Source organism: Nuphar pumila, chromosome 5 (genome assembly GCF_984573655.1).
Source record: "Nuphar pumila chromosome 5, dmNupPumi1.hap1.1, whole genome shotgun sequence".
NCBI classification, from domain to species: Eukaryota; Viridiplantae; Streptophyta; class Magnoliopsida; order Nymphaeales; family Nymphaeaceae; genus Nuphar; species Nuphar pumila.
Genome location: NC_143253.1, coordinates 126092807 through 126112301, shown reverse-complemented (window position 1 = coordinate 126112301; position 19495 = coordinate 126092807). Strand labels below are relative to the sequence as shown.

General features: G+C 44.4%; 1 protein-coding gene across 3 annotated transcripts in view; it reads right to left on the bottom strand.

The window, feature by feature from the left end:
• Positions 1-377: 377 nt before the first annotated feature.
• Positions 378-19495, bottom strand: part of LOC149838580 (surfeit locus protein 1-like) — a 28122-nt gene continuing 9004 nt past the window's right edge. Inside the window, exons 4-7 of one of the 3 annotated variants that reach the window (XM_090007740.1) lie at positions 1497-1677; positions 1108-1394; positions 814-895; positions 378-677 (exon numbers count right to left, since the gene is read on the bottom strand). In XM_090007740.1, the coding sequence (XP_089863866.1) occupies positions 826-895; positions 1108-1394; positions 1497-1677 (538 nt within the window). In that variant the 3' untranslated portion in view covers positions 378-677; positions 814-825. Of the gene's footprint in view, positions 896-1107; positions 1395-1496; positions 1678-19495 lie in introns of all 3 variants that reach the window. The other 2 variants (XM_090007741.1, XM_090007739.1) reach the window with 2 other exon arrangements.

Sequence of the window (19495 nt, the reverse complement as noted above, 5' to 3'; positions counted from 1 at the left end):
TGACCACCCTTAACTCAATGTGGCAGTAACCAGACAATTTCCTTGAATCATCCTCCTTGGGTAGCACCAAGGATGATAATAAGCATACTTCCACTTCTGGTCATGCTAACATACATCCTTTTAACCTTTTCTTTTTTCTTCCCCAATTTTGTGAATAATGGATAACCTGACCCGAGAACTGCCGGCTTGGGGCAGAACTTGACATATAAGACTCCAGACAGTATGACTAAAACTCACTCTTTCCCAGTGTACAAGTTCTTACCATAGATGCACAGTGGCTTTGACCTCACACCATTTTCCTTCAAACCAGGCTTAGACACTCATACTCCACTTAAATCAGGATTCTTTCCTTCTTCCAAACCAAAAACATGTTCTGCTTTTACAATAAGTTTTCTACTATTTTTATTTATGTTATTTCAGTCGTAATTTAGCTCCATATGCTGTGAAAGGATGTAGCTTTCAAAGACAAAAAACTGGAGATCCTTTTAAAACAGTCTGCTGCATGAGAAATGCATAACCACTTTCAAGTGGCATCAACATACACTTAACCTGCAAAATTGAAACTGTACCAACCCATAAAGTGGAAAGAAGACCCACTGACTGAAATATCTGAAGTTGGAATTTTATTTTACCAAGGGTCAGTGAAGGGGACACCAAATAGATCTCCAATAGCTGGCCTGTAGCAAAACTAAACGAGCCATCAATAGCCCTCTTTTGTTTGTCTAGAGGTTAAAATTTGAGTTTGCTTGCATTTTCAACGAGCAGAAACATACACAACTCTGATGGCTGTTGATGAATAGAGAATAATCTTACATTTGCAAGTTGCTATCTCCGGTTTTTCTTAGGCAATGTTCTTTTAACTGCCATGAAAGTCACTGCTGTTGATAAGGAGTACCTGCAACACAAAAAATGTGGCCATCAACTTTTTCTAGCTTCAGAAGGTTGCACTAAATATTTTGAAATCGAGAAAAGGGATATCAGTTGATTTTTTGAATACTTCACAAAAGCCTTGCATGAGTACAACATTGAAATAAAATAAATCTAAAGGTATGATATCACCTAAAAAGTTGGAGGAAAAAACAAGAATCTGGTGAAGAAGAAACATACCAAGTGAAGGCATAGTTTAGATGATCCCTAGGCATGACTGAGTGAGAGATTAAGGAATTGACATCTTTTGGAACTGGATATGGTTTAGTTGCCCCGACATTTTCATTGACATCTTCTACATAAATTGTACTTTCTGGAAGCCCAAGAGCATGCACTATTCCAGGAACATCAACGTAAAACCACTGTCCTGTGCTGGGGTCATTAGCTGGCACAAATATGCTTGGCTTTTCACTCCCACGGACTACTGCAACAACTTTCACCTGTTCAGTATTGTGTTCTTCATGATCCTGCAAGGAAAGAGCCAGTTTTAACTTTTCAGGAATATGACACTGCTCGTTGATGATCTTGAAGTATGAGCAGGTAGGTCAGAGCAGATTCTGATGACTCACAAGCACCTTGGCAACTGGAGGCTGCTTACTCCAAAACTTCCACCATGGACCATGTTTATTTTCTACCTCATCTACCGTTGTTACATTTGGGGGCTGTCTAACTTCAGCAGAATCTTCGAAGAACTTGTTTCGCCAGCTCCGTGGAACCCATCCTCTATTAACCAGAACAGATGACTGCACACTGGCAAGGTACTTTCTTACTAAAAAGTGAGAACAGATAGCAAAGTGAAACGGCATAACATCGTCAATTTTGGATATTCAGAAGCAGAAAGTATTAATGGATGTTAAAAAAAGACGGTTAACTCATCAAAAGATTTGGAATATCAAAACATCAACTAAAGGATCTGAGAATCATAACTTTTAATCTGTATAGAAGATTGACAAGGAACTAAGATCATGTGGTAATGAGTAATCTTTGCTTTGACAAATACAAACATGTCCAACTTAAATGACCTGGGAGCAAGAACTAGGAAAGCAGCAGAACAGAACGGACTCTAATACTAGCCATGTAATCACAGTTATATGCTATGATATGATGCGTGGCCCAGAACTTCCACCAGAAAAGTTATCACAAAATTCTAATTCATAATTTGTTTTGTACATCCTTTTAAAAATCCAAAACTAACACATCAAAGCAACAACTCTCATGCCACAAACAATTTGCATTTTATGAAAAGAAGCTATTAGCTTGTAATAATCAATTGCATGCTCCAAGATAAAAAAACGTTTGTAACTATTTTGGCATTATTGCTCAAGACTAGTTAGTGGCCGATGCAAAACTTCAGAACCTTTCTCTGGAAAGGATCAGATGGAGGTTAAAATTATAGTTTGCCAATTGGTGATTGGAGAAGTGACCCATGGAGAAAGGTGGCCTAGTAAGGATGCGGCAAGAGTTCAATACAGCTCTTTTCTTGAAATGGCAATAGAAATCAGTCTCCTCCAAGGATTTTTTTTTAATAATACAAAGGAAAAAAAAAACCATCAGCGACTGCACATTGGCTGGCCTCCAGTTGGTAGAAACCTTGAAGTCCCCCCTGCCCACTGGAGAGTACACCCAGCTTCGACCTTGGGCAAAGGGACACCACCCGTGCCTCCAAGGATTTTGCTGGTCTGACATGTCATGTTCCAACAAGGCCACCCATAGATTCCCTGGCATTGAATCCTAGATCCTTTGAACCCTAGGTTTTTTATGCCATCAAAAGGCTAGACTGCTGTTTTGCTCCCTTTTAGAACAGTCGACAGACTTAAATTAAAGGTGGAAAAACAATTCCAAAATAAGGTTTTGAATTAATTACTGGTGCAGTCTTTAAGTGTCGGCTCCTGTCACCCATTCTTGTTTTTTATTATGTCAGACCAAAGTTCTCCACTTAGTACCATCTATGCTGTGGACAAAGGTTGTCATGTCCAAACCGCAAAGGGCCTTTGCAAATTTTTTGTGAATGGCCTACGATTACTGAGAACATACTTTTCTCTAGACGGAGATAAATGATGGTTTTCATGATTAGCATCTGAAAATGTAAATCTTTGGATAGATCTTCCTATGCTTCTCTAATGGAATCAAGTTCCTCCTCCCTTCCAAAGAACTTGATTTTGGGCACTAGTCCATTGCCAATAATGTGGGTCCTCACAAATGGCTAGTGACTTTAGGAAAGATCCTAATTTGCAATGATGGGACTCACCTTTCTTGGCCTTTTGGTTAAGATCAAGATGAGACTCACATTTCTAGGACTTTTGGCTAAGATCAAGATGAGACCTTGATTAATTGTAAGTGTATTTTCGACAACCAACATTATGAATCATGCAAGCACCAACTTCGCAGCTATCTGGTATGCAACATTTTTCCAATCTCGGCCTGCTAGATCCTCTAAATATTTGTCATCAAAATTATCGGTAGTAAAAAAGATTTGGAGGATCGTATATCTCCCAAATTGCCTCTGATGACATTATTATTTGCAAAAGACCGTATTATCCCTCATCCTAACCCCAATTCCCGCTTACACCCATATGGATCAGTAGACCCATTTATCAAACTTGGATATCCAAATCCAATTGCCTATTCTATTAGGGTTGGGATGTGATCATGCATATATTTCGCATTTTATTCATCTTTATTTATGCATAATCCATGATAAAATCGCATTAAAAACCCATCTTTATTGTTGTTTTCGAGAATTCACTTCGAGATTGGATTTTCGGGAAAAATCACATTTTCTAGTTCGACCTAGCGTTTTTCGGTATTTTTATTAGTTTTAGAATTTTCTGAAGTATAGCTTAGTTAGATTAGGATTTAATTAATTGTTTTTAATTAGTTTAAGAATTTTTCTTTTAAACCCCTTTTTGAAAAACACGTTTTCTAGAGGACTCTTTTGGAAATTATGAAAATATTTTGGACTCTTTTGAAAACTTGTGTTTTGATCTAGAGTAGCATTATAAATAGTTTTTTTTCAGCCATGAGAAGACGTTTTTCTCTGCAGCCTGCGCCTCTCTCTCTCTCTCTCTCTCTCTCTCTCTCTCTCTCTCTCTGCCTCCCCTTCATTTCTTCCCTGTTTTCGATCGACCGGTTGCCTACCTCTTCCTTTCTTGCTTCTTATGCTTTTCACTCCTTCTAAACCCCGTCGTCGTTGGTTCCTCGCATCCCCTCTGTCGAAGAGAGAGCTGAAGTCCGTTTGGGTGCAGCAAGGTAAAAACCATCTTCTTCTCCCCCATCTCCGTAGTTAGCTTAGAGTAGTTGCATCATATTCTTATTATGGGATACTCGTTATATTTAGTTTAGATTGATTGATGCATAAAAAAAAGAAAAAAAAAACATATCTATCATATTCAGCATAGCATATAATTAGTCGTTGGTATTTTACTTTAGGCTTAAATCTGTTTGGGAATCTACAAGCACAGGTGAGTCGGTAAAATCGAGTTCACAGGTTGGTTCTTGAGAACCAATCGGCACTATCGTTTTTGGTCTGAGATCAGCGTCTCAGCATTACAAGCACACACAGTCAACTGCATACTGGTCACTGTTCATTGTGATCTAGGGTTACATTAGATAAAACGGGCTGTAGTTGTATAGGCCACGCAGGCTCACGCAATCTCGCATATACGAGATTAGCAGGTGCAGAAATAGAGCTCTTGGTACCAGCGTGTTACATTAAGGTCAATCACGCATCAACGTGATTGATGTTAAGGAACGTTTTTTTACAGCAAGTAGGTTATATTAGTCTAATTTGTTGTTGCTTGGTAGTGTTAGTGTTCTTATAATATGTTATTTGTTTTAATTGGATAGACGTTAGTGGGTGCTTTGCATATCACGTGTTCATAAGTTTTGATAAAGCATTTCATGTGGAAGTGTAGTTCTGTTTACCGTTTTATTGCATCAAGGTATAATAGATCAAGTAACTCTTAGACCCTATCGTATAGAGTAGTTAATTAGTTTTCTTTTATTTTTTTTAGTACTCTTCTTTTATTAGGAGTACTAAGTTATCCCAGCCCGTTCTGTTTGCTGTTTGTTTTTTTTGTTAGTAGCAGTTACAATAGTATCACGTAACTAATCATTTAGCATAATTGTGAATTAGGTTTGTAATCAGTTAGTTAATATTTTGTTTGCCTCAATTTAGTTTGTGTTCAATTTTTGTTTTGTCGATCGGTTCCACTCAAGTAGTCAGCTGCCTGTCCAGCATATTCTTGAATTAGCATTAGACAATTTGTGTAAAATCATTCTGTAGTTAGAGCATCTTTAGTTCATTAGATTATTTGATTAGTTCATAGATTAATTCAATTATACGTTTTTAGTATTCCAAATTTCGTTAGTTCTATACTTGTTTCAAGCAGTCAGTTAGTTAATTTGTTACGTAGTTAGTAGTTAGTTTTGCTAATTCGTCTTGTAGTGGTTTGTTAGAAGTCAGTTTAGATCTTATTTTTACTGTTTTTAAGCTTAGATTTGGTTTAGTTTTCTTCGTTCTGTTGTGTTTTGTTTTGTGATTTTTGCAGGGAAGCGATCGCACGTGCGGTAAGCCACATTTCGAGCCCTCAAAGTACCCTCTGAGGTCCTAAGAAGCCCCCTCAAAAGGCCCTTCAAGCCCTTAATCAAACTATGCAAAAGTGCTCAACATAAAAGAAGATCAAAGGGACAAAGGACTCGAAGCACTGAAGACATTTTCTTTATTTTTAGATTAGACTTTTATTTTATTATTCAATTAATTTGGGGTTTGTAATAAGGCCGTTATTCATTTGTTTAAAGTCTTCCGCAGAGGGCTGCACTTTCTCCTTATTTACTCAATTAACTTATTTTTTTTTTGCAATAAAGAGTAGTTTAATTGTCCTTGAATACAAAGTATTTCTCGTTCCCTGAGTTCGACCCAGACTCCACCACTCGTATGAGCCGGTTTTTATGATTTGATGCACGATTTGCACAAACATTTTTATTGAAAATATATTTTGAAAATGCTTTATTGAAAAAGTTGCATCAGGATGCTATCAATCCCACTTCAAAACAACCTTGTCTTCAAGGCCAGTAATTGGGGGTTTCTCCCCCAAGGTTGTCGGACTAGGAAGCAGAAGCAAGAAACAATATGAGAAGCGGAAGCAAGAAGCGACACATTTTAAAATGTATAGGATGTGGGAAGAGGGGAATAAAAAAAACAATACAAGAATTGAATGGGAATCGAAATGGAACGCAAATAAAAACTAAAATAAAAGTGACTATTCTTGAATTTCATGATATTTTAGTGTAAGAATTAATTCTTTTAAAAAATCTAAAAATGATGACTGCAAAACACGCTCTAGTTGCGTTCAGCACTGGAGTTGCTACATGTTTGTGAGAACACCAGTCTTGTAAACCTCTACAGCTCAGAAATATGAGTGCAATAGAACTCCCACCATACCATACGTCTATACAAGACAATTATAATTTAGAGAAAGAAGCGTGTGGAAAGTATAGAGAGCCTTTTTGCATTCACTTTTACATTGAAAAAATTAAAAGGAAGCTTTGAAGTGGGTTTGGACCCACTAGTGTTGGTTGCTGCATTGGATTCGTCCGACCCACTTTGGAAGACAGGATGATTTTGATTGTTCTGGGATTCCGATCCGAATCCCGCTTGGGTGCTTTTGGATCCTTGCTTTTGCAACTTCTCTTCTGCCGACCGTGCTTGATGAAAGCATTCAAGGACACTGGTGGGTTGGTTGGCTTGCACCTCGATCTGGAGCTCGTAACGAAGGCCCGCGATAAAAGTCCCAATGAGAGCTTCCTGAGACCAATCGACCATAGTTTAAAAACTCACCGGGTCAACCCGATGACTCGGTTGGCTCGACCTGGATCATCCAAGTATCGGGTCAAAATCCAGCACAACCCGTTTGTGTACAAAACTCGGCCAAGTCAGCCGAGTTTTAGCATGACTCGACCGAGTTTGCCCATGACTTAGCCGAGTCATGCATATATATACATATATTATATGAAATATAATATAAATATTATGTATATTATATATAAATATATGGTTATACATGCATTAATAATATTATACATTAAAGTATTATAAAATATACATAATATATATTTATATATTTTATATAAAATAAAAGCTTAACATGACCTGGCCGAGTCACCAAGTTGATCCAGCCGAGTCACGAGTCACTCAAGGACAAGTTGAGTGACGAGTCACTGGGTTTTAAAACAATGCAATCGACCACCAAATTGTTGAGTCTTTCAAACTCGGCCTGGTACTCCATCACGTTGGCGGTTTGCCTAAGTTTGGACAACATTACATTGTGGTTCACATACGATGACAAACCAAATTGTAGCACCACTGCACATGAGAAAGCTTCGCAAGTTGGTATGCCAAGGTTCCTTTCAAACCAATGATACCAGGGTACCGTGTATTCCTCTAGATGGATGGAGGCAATGAAGACTTTCTCCACTTCTGGGGTCTACATCACCTGGAAGTAATGCTCAGCCTTGAAGATACAACTGGTTGGATCCTTAATGGCGAAGGTGGAAAACTTGATACGGGGTTGCTTCATATGGTTTCCCTTGTTGGTCCGACCAGACTGATGGTCAAGGAACTCGAATCCATGTTGGTTGGACCCCCTGGATGTACCAAACCCCTTGGTTGGTCATGAACTCGTGCATCATTGTGGCTAGTGCCTCGATTTTATCACTCATCTCAGTTCGTAACGCGTCTACGAGCTCCATGAGTCACCATGACTCAATGTAATGTGATGTCCGCCTGTTGGACAGAATTTTGTCGGTCCGCGGTTTAGGTTGGTGCAGAGGTTTAGGCTAGGTTTTAGGCTGGCTCTAGGCCTGGCCTTCTGGTCAAGGGTATAAGTATGCAAAACTGATTTTTCAAGGTTTTTAAAAGATAAAAATTATTTTTTTTCTTGGATGGGTCAGGTTGTTACAAGTTCAGTTTTGTTTTCTGGGTAGGGTTCAAAGATCATAACAGATTTCATCGATCCGGACGAATTTTTGAGATCTATAAGTTGGGTTTGAAAGCTAATGGATGTGGTTACCTAGGGTAAAAATTCTCGGATTTTAGAGCTTAGGATCAGGCCTAGGAAATTTTTTGAATATCTACAGATCCATATATGATTTTTCCGATTTGTAAATTGGGTTCGGTCTGGGACAGGCAGGGACATCTATAATGATTTTTTTGGAATTTTTTGGGACTGAAAAAGGACCAAGATGAATTTTGGAACTTCGGACTGGGATGCAAGCCTGTATCGATCCTTCCTAAGAACATACAGAATGAGGCCTGTCTTCCAGAAGTCGGATTGGGGTCACCGGAGGTCGGATTCTAACAATTCCAAATTCAAACTTGAAGTACAAGAATCAAAAAAGTTGATACCTATGTGAAAATGCAGATTCGATCTCTACAGCACAATCAAAGGAGATATTCGATTGCAAATCGCTGCGGTTGATGAAGATCACCGTTGAATGCAACTAGATCTGACGTACGGAGACGTGAAGGGCTTGGGCCCTTGCTACTTAAGTTGAGAGATGCTTTCCGGGGTCCCGAGACAGACCTACTCTAATACCAAATGATATAGACCCACTGCTCACTCGAACTAGAGGTGGCGGATTTGCAAAAGGTGATGGTGGAGAGGTAGGGAAGTTAGGAAGAATCGTGGGAGAGGAGGGTGCATGAGAGAGAGAGACGTGAGAGGGAGAAGGAGAGAGATGACTGGTGTGGACTCTCTTGATCACTCAAGAGCCTTTTCCCTTTGGGAAGCAGACCAATCCTCCCAAAACAATAAGCCAAGAAAAGATGAAACCTCTCAAACATAATTCTATTCAAATGATGAAGCAATAACAAATTACAAGACCTTAAATAGAAAAGAAAACACAATTGGGGGATCCAAGCCAGACGTCCCTATCCAAGAGATTTCCTCTCCTTTTCCTCTCCTTTTCCTTCCCATTTTCCCCCTCCATTGGTGCCATCTTTTCCTTCTCATTTTGCCCCTGAAAGGGTGCCATCTTCATTTTCTTCCCATTTTGCCTCTGAAAACCAAGAAATGTGCCTTTTCTGCCTTGCATATCTCCCGAATTGTCTTTGTTGACCTTATTTGCAAAAGACCGGATTATTCGTTATCCTAACCCCAATTCCCGCTTACACCCATATGGATCATCAAACTCATTTATCTAACCGGGATATTCAAATCCAACTGCCTATTCTATTCGGGTTAGGATGCTATCACATTCTCTTCCTCCTCCCTTTTCAAGCATTTGTATTGTTCTCTTTGAGTTTGATATATGGCTTTACTTTTTATGGCTTAAGAGAAAAGGTGGCTCGACACAAAAAGAAAAGAAATAGTGATGCAGAGCACAGACGTCCCAGATCCAGCGGCAAACAGGAGTCGACTCGGGTCCAGGGCCAGACCCGAACCCGAGACCCGGATCCAGCTGCACACGTTAAATACCCATGTTAGGGTTGTGTGCAACACAGACGATGAAGATTGGAATTAACGCAGCTCTTTTCTTTTTGGGGTTCCCTGCAGTTTTTCTTTCTTTTCAGCAGCCTTTGTCATTCCATTTGGTTTTCTTTATTACTTTCCTATCAATTCATTATTGTTTTTGTCTTTACTTCCCTATTGTTTATTATTCCTCTGTCATGTTCAGTTTACACAGTTTTCTACAGCAGCTTTTACGTTAAGTTCTTTGTTTTACATTTTACTCTTTTGTTTTGTTGCAGCAGCTTCTCTTTTCTTGTCAACAATGTCAGTCTTTTAATAATAACAAGTTACTCAGACCTAGTGATCTTTAGCTGTTTTTATTCATTACTCCCTGTTGTCAAACACATTCCGTGGGCATTATTAGTGGATTCTTCCTTCAGGTTGCACGATTGTCCATCGCACGAAGCCATCAGCGTCAGCCCCTCTTCGTGTGACCCTTGCGATTCCCCCATGTTCGCTGCATCAAGTGCAGTTCGTTTGTGTTATTTATTGTCGCACGCCTGATCATGCGTGGAAGAACTATAACAGTGCCAGGCCTGTTACGTTGTGGTCTGTCTCCTGTGACTGCATTAAGAAGCGCCAGCGAGGGCACCCCTTATTGTGAAAGCATCGCCTTTGCGCTGCATCAAAATGGTATCAGAGCCCAGCCCCACCTTCGTCAACGGCATGACGCAAGGGGCGAAGAACGGTCCTACAAACAGAAAGACACAAGAGAAGATCATGAAGCAGATGCTCGACAAGGTGACGGAGATGCAAGAAGACATGCTACGCTTAAGCGAGGATGTTGCTGGCATATCGAAACGACTGGATGGACTCGAAGATCGAATCGTGGTCCTCGAGTCGTCGGTGAAGACGCACACAACTCCCATGCTGAAAACGAGTGGTGGATTGGGCGTCGATGTTGTTGGTCTCACGGGTGCGATGGCGATTGAACCAGTCCAACCGAACGTCCAACAAGCTGCCGTGCAACCTGTAACACCCCAAAATTTCAAGCTTGCAAACCTTTCGAAAAAAAAAGAAGAAAAGAAAAAAAAAGACAAGAGACTAAAAAGGAATCTCTTCATCTCAGAGATGATTTACGAAATCAGCGGAAGACTATACTTTTATTAATTTCAGAAAGGCAAGCTGACAACTTTGAGCGCGTTAGCTAAAAGAACCAAAACGCACAACACATGCTACTTGCGGACACTTGGAAAAGCCACTTTCATTTAAGAAGTTCTCCAAATAGTACAAAATTAGGATCTCCCAAGGAAAATCCGTTATAAAACCCCAAACAACAGGACGCGAGCTAAGAGCAGGAAGAAGAACGTCTTGGAGCCATCTAGCCATCGCGCCATCGCCTGTGGTGTACCTAATCATCACCTGTACCCATAGAATGGGTTAGTTTCACGAAAAACTAGTAGGCGCACAAGAGAGACTACAAGGATCTGAATTATGTAATTTAATTCAGTAAGTTACACAGTTTAAAGCAAATATGCAGTTAAACATGTAAGCAATGCATGCAGATAACCAGTGCAAACGCGTAAGTAGTGCAAGCGAATACGTAGTGCAAGTGAATAAGTAGTGCAACGAATCAGTAGTGCAAGCAAGTCGGTGGTGCAAGCGAGTCAGTAGTGCAACGAATCAGTAGTGCAGCGAATCAGTAGTGCAACGAATCAGTAGTGCAGCGAATCAGTAGTGCAAGCGAGTCAGTAGTGCAGCGAATCAGTAGTGCAGCGAATCAGTAGTGCAACGAATCAGTAGTGCAAGCAAGTCGGTGGTGCAAGCGAGTCAGCAGTGCAACGAATCAGTAGTGCAGCGAATCAGTAGTGCAACGAATCAGTAGTGCAGCGAATCAGTAGTGCAACGAATCTCACGGCCCAGCAACCAAAGTGAACAGACTTTATGTTCCGATATTACTGGCCTGCGGGTACGCGCAGGCAAAACATAGAAACAACTGAGACTAGTTCGGGCGTCTATTATTCTATGTATTTTCAATAACCCGAATAGCTAGTTGAGTCCGCTCCAAAGGGGACGGCCTTAGCCGAGAGAGGATTCCCCAGAGGCTGAAAAGCAGTGCCACGGATGCATCCAACTTCTGCAGAAGTGTTAAGCTAACTATTGTAGCCCCTTTTCCCCTAACTCCAATGACTGGGGAGGCCGGATCTTTGCCCGTGGGGTGGTTGTTAACAACCTGTCCATTGGAGTTTTTGTACCGATCTGTCCTCTCCCTTGACAGACAACCAGAAGCGAACGGGTGCGTTAGGGGTTGCTTAACTAACGACCCATTCTATGCTGTGGTCTTTAAACCACTCGAGCATCTTGCCTGTGAAGGCGAATGTGAGGCCATTTATGTGATTACAACCGTTTGCATTTAGCGTTGTTCGAGGTCGCACGACCGTCTCATCCGATCATCGCAGTACTAGACGTGTCGTGCACGACTATAAGTACTCTACGATAAAGGGGGTATAGCTCCTCAATAGAAGCCTCAACAGGAGTGTTTCACAAAGATGTAAAGTTTATCAACTTTACTCTATCTTTTGAAACAGCAGTACCTTGTGCCAACATGATGCATGTGATTATCTCGAATCACATCCGCTATCGGGGTATCTACATGTCTCGCATGACTCGATACCGGCCTCGATAGACGAGATACGGGTTTCTCAACAGAACACCCGCTAAGAAGTTCGTTCGCTCCCGACTAAACTCTTGTCGCAAGAGGGAGAGTGGTAAATGCTCCTTGCATCCTCCACGAGGATGCCCTTAAGGCATCCGCAAAGAGCAAGAACCTGCACGTCATCTGCAACAGCCAGGCAATACCAACACGTATGCAAAAGCAAGAGGCTAGGCGCAGAGCGCGACGGCAAGGTAAAGGGCAAGGATTTGCGAAACCGCATCCTTGAGTGAAGTGGATACTCGTATAAATATATACATATATATATATATATATATATATATATATATTCAATGGTCGCTTTTAGTTCAATTGAACTTAATTCAAATATCCAAGTCTTCCGTGCAATTTTCCCCTACCTTGGAGGGTTACGAGCTTGCTGACGTCTGCGGACGTACACGATTGACGGCTCGGGTCGCGGAGCGCGAGTGGGATCCGTCGTAGCTGCAAATATGCGATATTAACAAGCAAACTCTGACAAAAGCAAAAGCAAGGCAAAGACTCAACTTTTCCGATACATAGGGTTGGGGCCAACCGTCCCAATTGACTCGAAAAGAAGATGGGGCAGGATCAAAAGACTCTAGCTGCCAAAAGAGGGGTGTAGTCAAAAGCGAACAGATGACTCACGCTACTAGGAATTCCTCGTTGGAGACCAACAATTGTAATGATCTGTCCCCATCACGATATAGCTTCCAAAGATTCCCCGGGCTTGTCGGCCAAGGGTATCGGCTTGCGCACAAAGGGCAGGGGGCCATCGGCCCCTGCTGGCAACAAAAAGGCAGGGGCCATCGGCCCCTGCTGGCATAACAAAAGGCAAGGGCCATCGGCCCCTGCTGGCATAATAAAAAGGCAGGGGCCGATGGCCCCTGCTGACAAACTAAAAAGGCAGGGGCCATGGGCCCCTGCTGGCACAAACAAAAGGCAGGGGCCGATGGCCCCTGCTGGCATAACAAAAGGCAAGGGCCATCGGCCCCTGCTGGCATAATAAAAAGGCAGGGGCCGATGGCCCCTGCTGGTACAATAAAAAGGGGCAAGGAGGAGGGGCTCGGCCCCTCCCCTGCCGTAGCAAAAAAAACAGGGAGGAGGGGCTCGGCCCCTCCCCTACCGAAACGGAGAGCAGGGAGGGGTGTCGTGCCCCTCCCCTGCTAAAAGGGGGCAAAGGGAGGGGGTTTGACCCCTCCCGTGGCCACACAGAGAAATGAGGGAGAGAGAGAGAAGAGACGGAGAGGGAAAAGAGGGAGAAAGAAGAAGCGATGGCGTACCAGGGGGTTTTCGGAGGAACTCGCCGAAGAGGAGCTCGCCGGAAGGAAAAGGGGGGGGGGTCGCCGATGCCGGTGGCGGCGGCTGTCGGGGGTCGCCGGCGTCGGTGACCGTGGACGAGCGAGAGAGGGAAACGGAGAGACAGAGAGCGAGTGGCGGTGAGGGGGGTTTCGTAACCCTCCTCCCGCCTGCCTCGCTGTCTTTTAATGACAGCGAGGGGCGGTGGCCCGGGTCGGATCCGGATCCGGCCCAAACCAAATTTTTTTTTTTTTTTTGATATTACATCCTACCCTCCTTAAAATAATTTCGTCCGCGAAATTTCTATAGCATAAATTGGTCAAAATACAAGTCGGGGTATTTATCCCTGATATCCGACTCAAGCTCCCATGTACATTCACTAATTCCATGGTGTTGCCAACGTACTTTTACAAGAGAAATCGTCTTCGATCTGAGCACTTGGTCTCGACGATCAACGATTGCTACTGGTCTTTCCTCGAACGTCAAGTCCTTATGGATATCCACATCATCATAATGAATGATGTGCGATGGGTCGTGAACATATCTTCTCAGCATGGATACGTGAAAGACGTTGTGAATCTGAGCGTACTGAGGAGGCAGCGCAACGCGGTAAGCCGCCTCGCCGATCCGATCCAGGATCTCAAAAGGTCCGACGAATCGCGGACTCAGCTTCCCCTTTTTCCCGAACCGGAAGACGCTCTTGGTAGGAGATACCTTAACAAAAACCATATCTCCTGTTGAGAACACGAGCTCTCTACGTCGACGATCGGCGTAACACTTCTGCCGACTTTGCGCGGTACGCAGACGTTCCCTAATCATCTGCACTTGCTGAGTATAGTGCTGTAGCACTATAGGTGAATCTAGCATCCGTTCACCAACCTCATCCCAGTAAACGGGTGATCGACAAGGCTTCCCGTACAAGGCTTCGTAAGGGGCCATACCGATACTGGCATGGTAACTATTATTGTACGCGAATTCTGCCAACCCAGTATGAGAGTCCCATTCTCCCCTCCAGTCCAACATGCACGCTCGCAGCATGTCTTCCAAAGTCTGAATCGTGCGTTCAGATTGTCCATCAGTCTGAGGGTGGAAGGCAGTGCTGAATTTTAGCTTTGTGCCCAAGGCCAACTGCAGCTGCCCCCAAAACCTGGAGGTGAACCTCGGGTCACGATCGGAGATGATTGACACAGGAACACCGTGCAATCTCACAATCTCCCTGACATAGAGGTCTGCCAAGCTATCCAGTGACTGACTGAGCCGTATAGGGAGGAAATGCGCCGATTTAGTGAGTCGATCCACGATCACCCAAATCGCATCGTGTTTCCTCCGCGTCCTCGGCAAACCGACGATGAAGTCCATCGTGATGTCCTCCCACTTCCATTGTGGAATCTCCATTTGCTGCACCACTCCGCCTGGTCGTTGGTGCTCGATCTTAACCTGTTGGCAAGTCAAGCACTTCGAAACGTACTCGGCTACGTCCCGCTTCATTCCGTTCCACCAATATCTGCGCTGCAAATCTTTGAACATCTTTGTGCCGCCCGGGTGGATCGTGTACTTGGACTTGTGGGCCTCAGTGAGAATCTCATCTCTCAAAAAAGGATCTTCTGGCACCCAGAGACGATCCTTACGCCATACACCTCCTTCCTCACTCAGTCGGAAGGGGGTATCGGCCCGCTGCGCTAGAGCCTTCAGCTTATCATACTGCGCATCGATCTTCTGACTGACAAAGATCTTTGACAATAGCTCAGGCTGAGCTACCATGCTGGAAAGACTGATCGAAACTGGAGTGACCACAAACGGTTCCCACGATATCAGATCCTCGACCAGCTTCCACCCCGCAAACAACAAATTTACGGAAACGCTGGGAGACTTGCGGCTCAGAGCGTCGGCCACAACGTTCGCTTTTCCTGGGTGGTAGGACAAGGTAAAGTCGTAATCCTTGAGGAATTCCAGCCAACGTCGCTGCCTCATATTCAGCTCCTTCTGCGAGAACAAAAATTTTAGGCTCTTATGATCTGTAAAAGCCTCGAACCGCTCCCCATACAAATAGTGCCGCCATATCTTCAATGCGAAGACTACCGCTGCTAACTCCAAATCATGAGTCGGGTAATTCTTCTCATGTATTTTAAGTTGGCGCGATGCATAGGCGATCACTCTATCGTTCTGCATTAAGACGCAACCCAAACCTGTCCCGGAAGCGTCTGTGTAAATCACGAAGCCGCCTTGACCCGAAGGTAAGGCCAAAATGGGAGCAGTCGTAAGACGTTCCTTTAACCTCTGAAAACTGCTCTCACACATGTCGTCCCACACGAACCTAGCTTCTTTCTTCAGGAGCTGCGTCAAGGGTAGAGAGATCTTAGAAAAGTCCTGGATAAATCTTCGGTAATACCCAGCTAATCCAAGAAAACTCCGAATGTCACGAACATTCCTCGGTTGCTGCCAACTGAGTACAGCCTCAACTTTCGCTGGATCCACGGACACACCTTCCTTGGAGATGACATGTCCCAAAAACATTATCTCCTCGAGCCAAAACTCGCACTTAGAGTACTTAGCGAACAACCGCTCCTTTCGCAAGGTTTCGAGAATAACTCTCAAGTGCTCACGATGTTGCTCCCAGCTATCTGAATACACCAAGATGTCGTCGATGAACACGATCACGAAGGTGTCCAAAAAGGGTTTGAACACCCTATTCATGAGATCCATGAACGCTGCAGGAGCGTTAGTGAGTCCAAAGGGCATAACCGTAAATTCGTAATGCCCATACCTGGTCTGGAAGGCCGTCTTGGAGATATCATCTCCCTTAATTCTGAGTTGATGGTACCCAGATCTAAGGTCGATCTTTGAGAAGATCCTGGCCCTCTGCAACTGATCGAACAGATCCTCGATGCGCGGCAACGGGTACTTATTCTTTATTGTCGCCTGGTTAAGCATCCGATAATCGATGCACAACCGCAATGATCCGTCCTTCTTTTTCACGAACAAGACGGGAGCTCCCCAGGGCGAGACACTGGGGCGAATGAATCCCTGATCCATCAACTCCTGCAACTGCTTCTTGAGCTCTGCGAGCTCGGCTGGCGCCATCCGATATGGAGCCTTAGAAATTGGCGCAGTACCCGGCAGCAACTCGATGCTGAACTGCACCTCGCGAGGTGGAGGAAGGCCTGGCAGTTCCTCCGGGAAGACGTCTGGGAAATCTCGAACAATCTCCAAGTCTCCCATCGGGACTTGCGTCGGCCCGGACTGGATGACACTGACCAAAAAGGCAGTGCATCCCTTCCTCAGGTAGCTCTGCGCCTTCAACGACGAAATCAACTTGCTCGCCCGAACGGGTTTCAGGATCTTGAATTCCATCTTGGGCATTCCTGGTGGAGATAAAACAATCCTACTATCTCGGCAGAAAATCTTGGCATGGTACTTGTGCAGCCAATCCATGCCTAGGATGACGTCAAATTCTGTCATCACTAGCAGGATAGCACAAGCCGGTAAATGCCGATCTGCTAAGACTACGTCCAACTCTGGTACGTAGGCCGCACAAATGGTATTTTTCCCAATCGGGTTATACACTTCAAGAGTATTATGCAAGGGTTTTACAGGTATGTGCAAACACTCGGCAAAATTTACCGAAATAAAAGAGTGTGTGGCACCACAATCAAAAAACACAAAGGCCGCTTGGTTAGCGACAAAAAGGGTACCTTGCACTAGGTCGCCCTTGGTCAACTGCTCAGCCTTGGCTGAGTAGACACGTCCCGGCGCCCTCTTTTGACCGCTCGTCTGTGGTGGTGGCGACTGATACTGCTGTTGCGGCAGTGGCGGCCGAGGGAGCAAAGGTGCTCCGCTGGTCTGCCTGGAATCATCAGCCGCCTTTTTGCGGCAATCACGGACGTAGTGGCCCATCTTGCCACAATACAGGCATCCGCCTGTGTCGAGCGGGCACGCCTGCCCAAAGTGAGATCGCTGGCATCTGGGGCATACGCTGCCAGCCTGCTGCCTGGCTGGAGGATTGCCCTGTGGCCGTTGACGCTTCGAAGGAGGATATCGTTTCCTTCCTCCTTCGCTCTTTACAGGAAGGAACGGTCGTTTGCCTGAGTCGCCGGAAGGTGTCTTCGGCTCACCACCCGTAGCGGGTGGCCTCCTGCCCTGAGCACTCTTAGTGCGCTCCCATGCTTCACTCAGAACGGTAGCGGCAGCAACTGCCGCAGAGAAGGTCGAGGGCATGCTCGTTAGGACCCGATGCATGAGTCCCTCCTTCAGCCCCCGAACAAACTTTCCTGCTCGCTCGTGATCATCCGCGAACAGGTTAGGGCAGTAGGGTTCCAAACTCTGGAATTTGGCGATGTAATCCGTCAAACTCGAATTGCCCTGGCAGAGCTCCAAGAACTCCACCTTCTTCTTCTCCCTTGCGTGAGGTGGGAAGTAGTTCTCCAAGAAAGCCTTCCTGAAAGCTTCCCAAGGAATGGGCGAAATTCCCGAAAACTGCACACCCCGCGCCATGTCCCACCAACTGCGGGCATTCCCCTTCAGCCTGAAGGTCCCGAAAAGCGTCTTCTTGTCATCGGGTACTGACAAGACCTCGTACACTCGTTCTACCTCCTTCACCCAGTTATCAGCCATATCTGGGTCGGGCTTGCCGTCGAAGGTCGGGGGGTCAAGCTTCAGAAATTTCTCATACGTCACTGCGGTATGCGGGATCGGCTCAGGAACGGGCGCTGGTTCCCTTTGGGAACGAATTTGGTCTCGCATAGCCGCTGCCAGGGAACCCAGGGAATCCATCACGAATCCCCGCTGATCTGACCATTCGTCAGCAGACCCTTCGTTCGAGTTCCTTGCCATCCTTGGAGTAAACAAGGAATACCCATAATTAGAAATTTTAGGAAACTCAAAACAAGCAAAAACATAAGTACTAATCATGTTTAACATGAGTAGTTTATGAAACCCCAACAATGCTGGTATACAGACAAAACACGTCAAGCCACTTAACTTTAACAATGCCTTGAGCACCTACTAAGCAAGAGGAAAAGTATACTCACAGTGCGATGCGGATGCCCAATGGTCAAGAATCCTTGCTTCCCTTAGCTCTGATACCAAGTTGTAACACCCCAAAATTTCAAGCTTGCAAACCTTTCGAAAAAAAAAGAAGAAAAGAAAAAAAAAGACAAGAGACTAAAAAGGAATCTCTTCATCTCAGAGATGATTTACGAAATCAGCGGAAGACTATACTTTTATTAATTTCAGAAAGGCAAGCTGACAACTTTGAGCGCGTTAGCTAAAAGAACCAAAACGCACAACACATGCTACTTGCGGACACTTGGAAAAGCCACTTTCATTTAAGAAGTTCTCCAAATAGTACAAAATTAGGATCTCCCAAGGAAAATCCGTTATAAAACCCCAAACAACAGGACGCGAGCTAAGAGCAGGAAGAAGAACGTCTTGGAGCCATCTAGCCATCGCGCCATCGCCTGTGGTGTACCTAATCATCACCTGTACCCATAGAATGGGTTAGTTTCACGAAAAACTAGTAGGCGCACAAGAGAGACTACAAGGATCTGAATTATGTAATTTAATTCAGTAAGTTACACAGTTTAAAGCAAATATGCAGTTAAACATGTAAGCAATGCATGCAGATAACCAGTGCAAACGCGTAAGTAGTGCAAGCGAATACGTAGTGCAAGTGAATAAGTAGTGCAACGAATCAGTAGTGCAAGCAAGTCGGTGGTGCAAGCGAGTCAGTAGTGCAACGAATCAGTAGTGCAGCGAATCAGTAGTGCAACGAATCAGTAGTGCAGCGAATCAGTAGTGCAGCGAATCAGTAGTGCAAGCGAGTCAGTAGTGCAGCGAATCAGTAGTGCAGCGAATCAGTAGTGCAACGAATCAGTAGTGCAAGCAAGTCGGTGGTGCAAGCGAGTCAGCAGTGCAACGAATCAGTAGTGCAACGAATCAGTAGTGCAGCGAATCAGTAGTGCAACGAATCTCACGGCCCAGCAACCAAAGTGAACAGACTTTATGTTCCGATATTACTGGCCTGCGGGTACGCGCAGGCAAAACATAGAAACAACTGAGACTAGTTCGGGCGTCTATTATTATATGTATTTTCAATAACCCGAATAGCTAGTTGAGTCCGCTCCAAAGG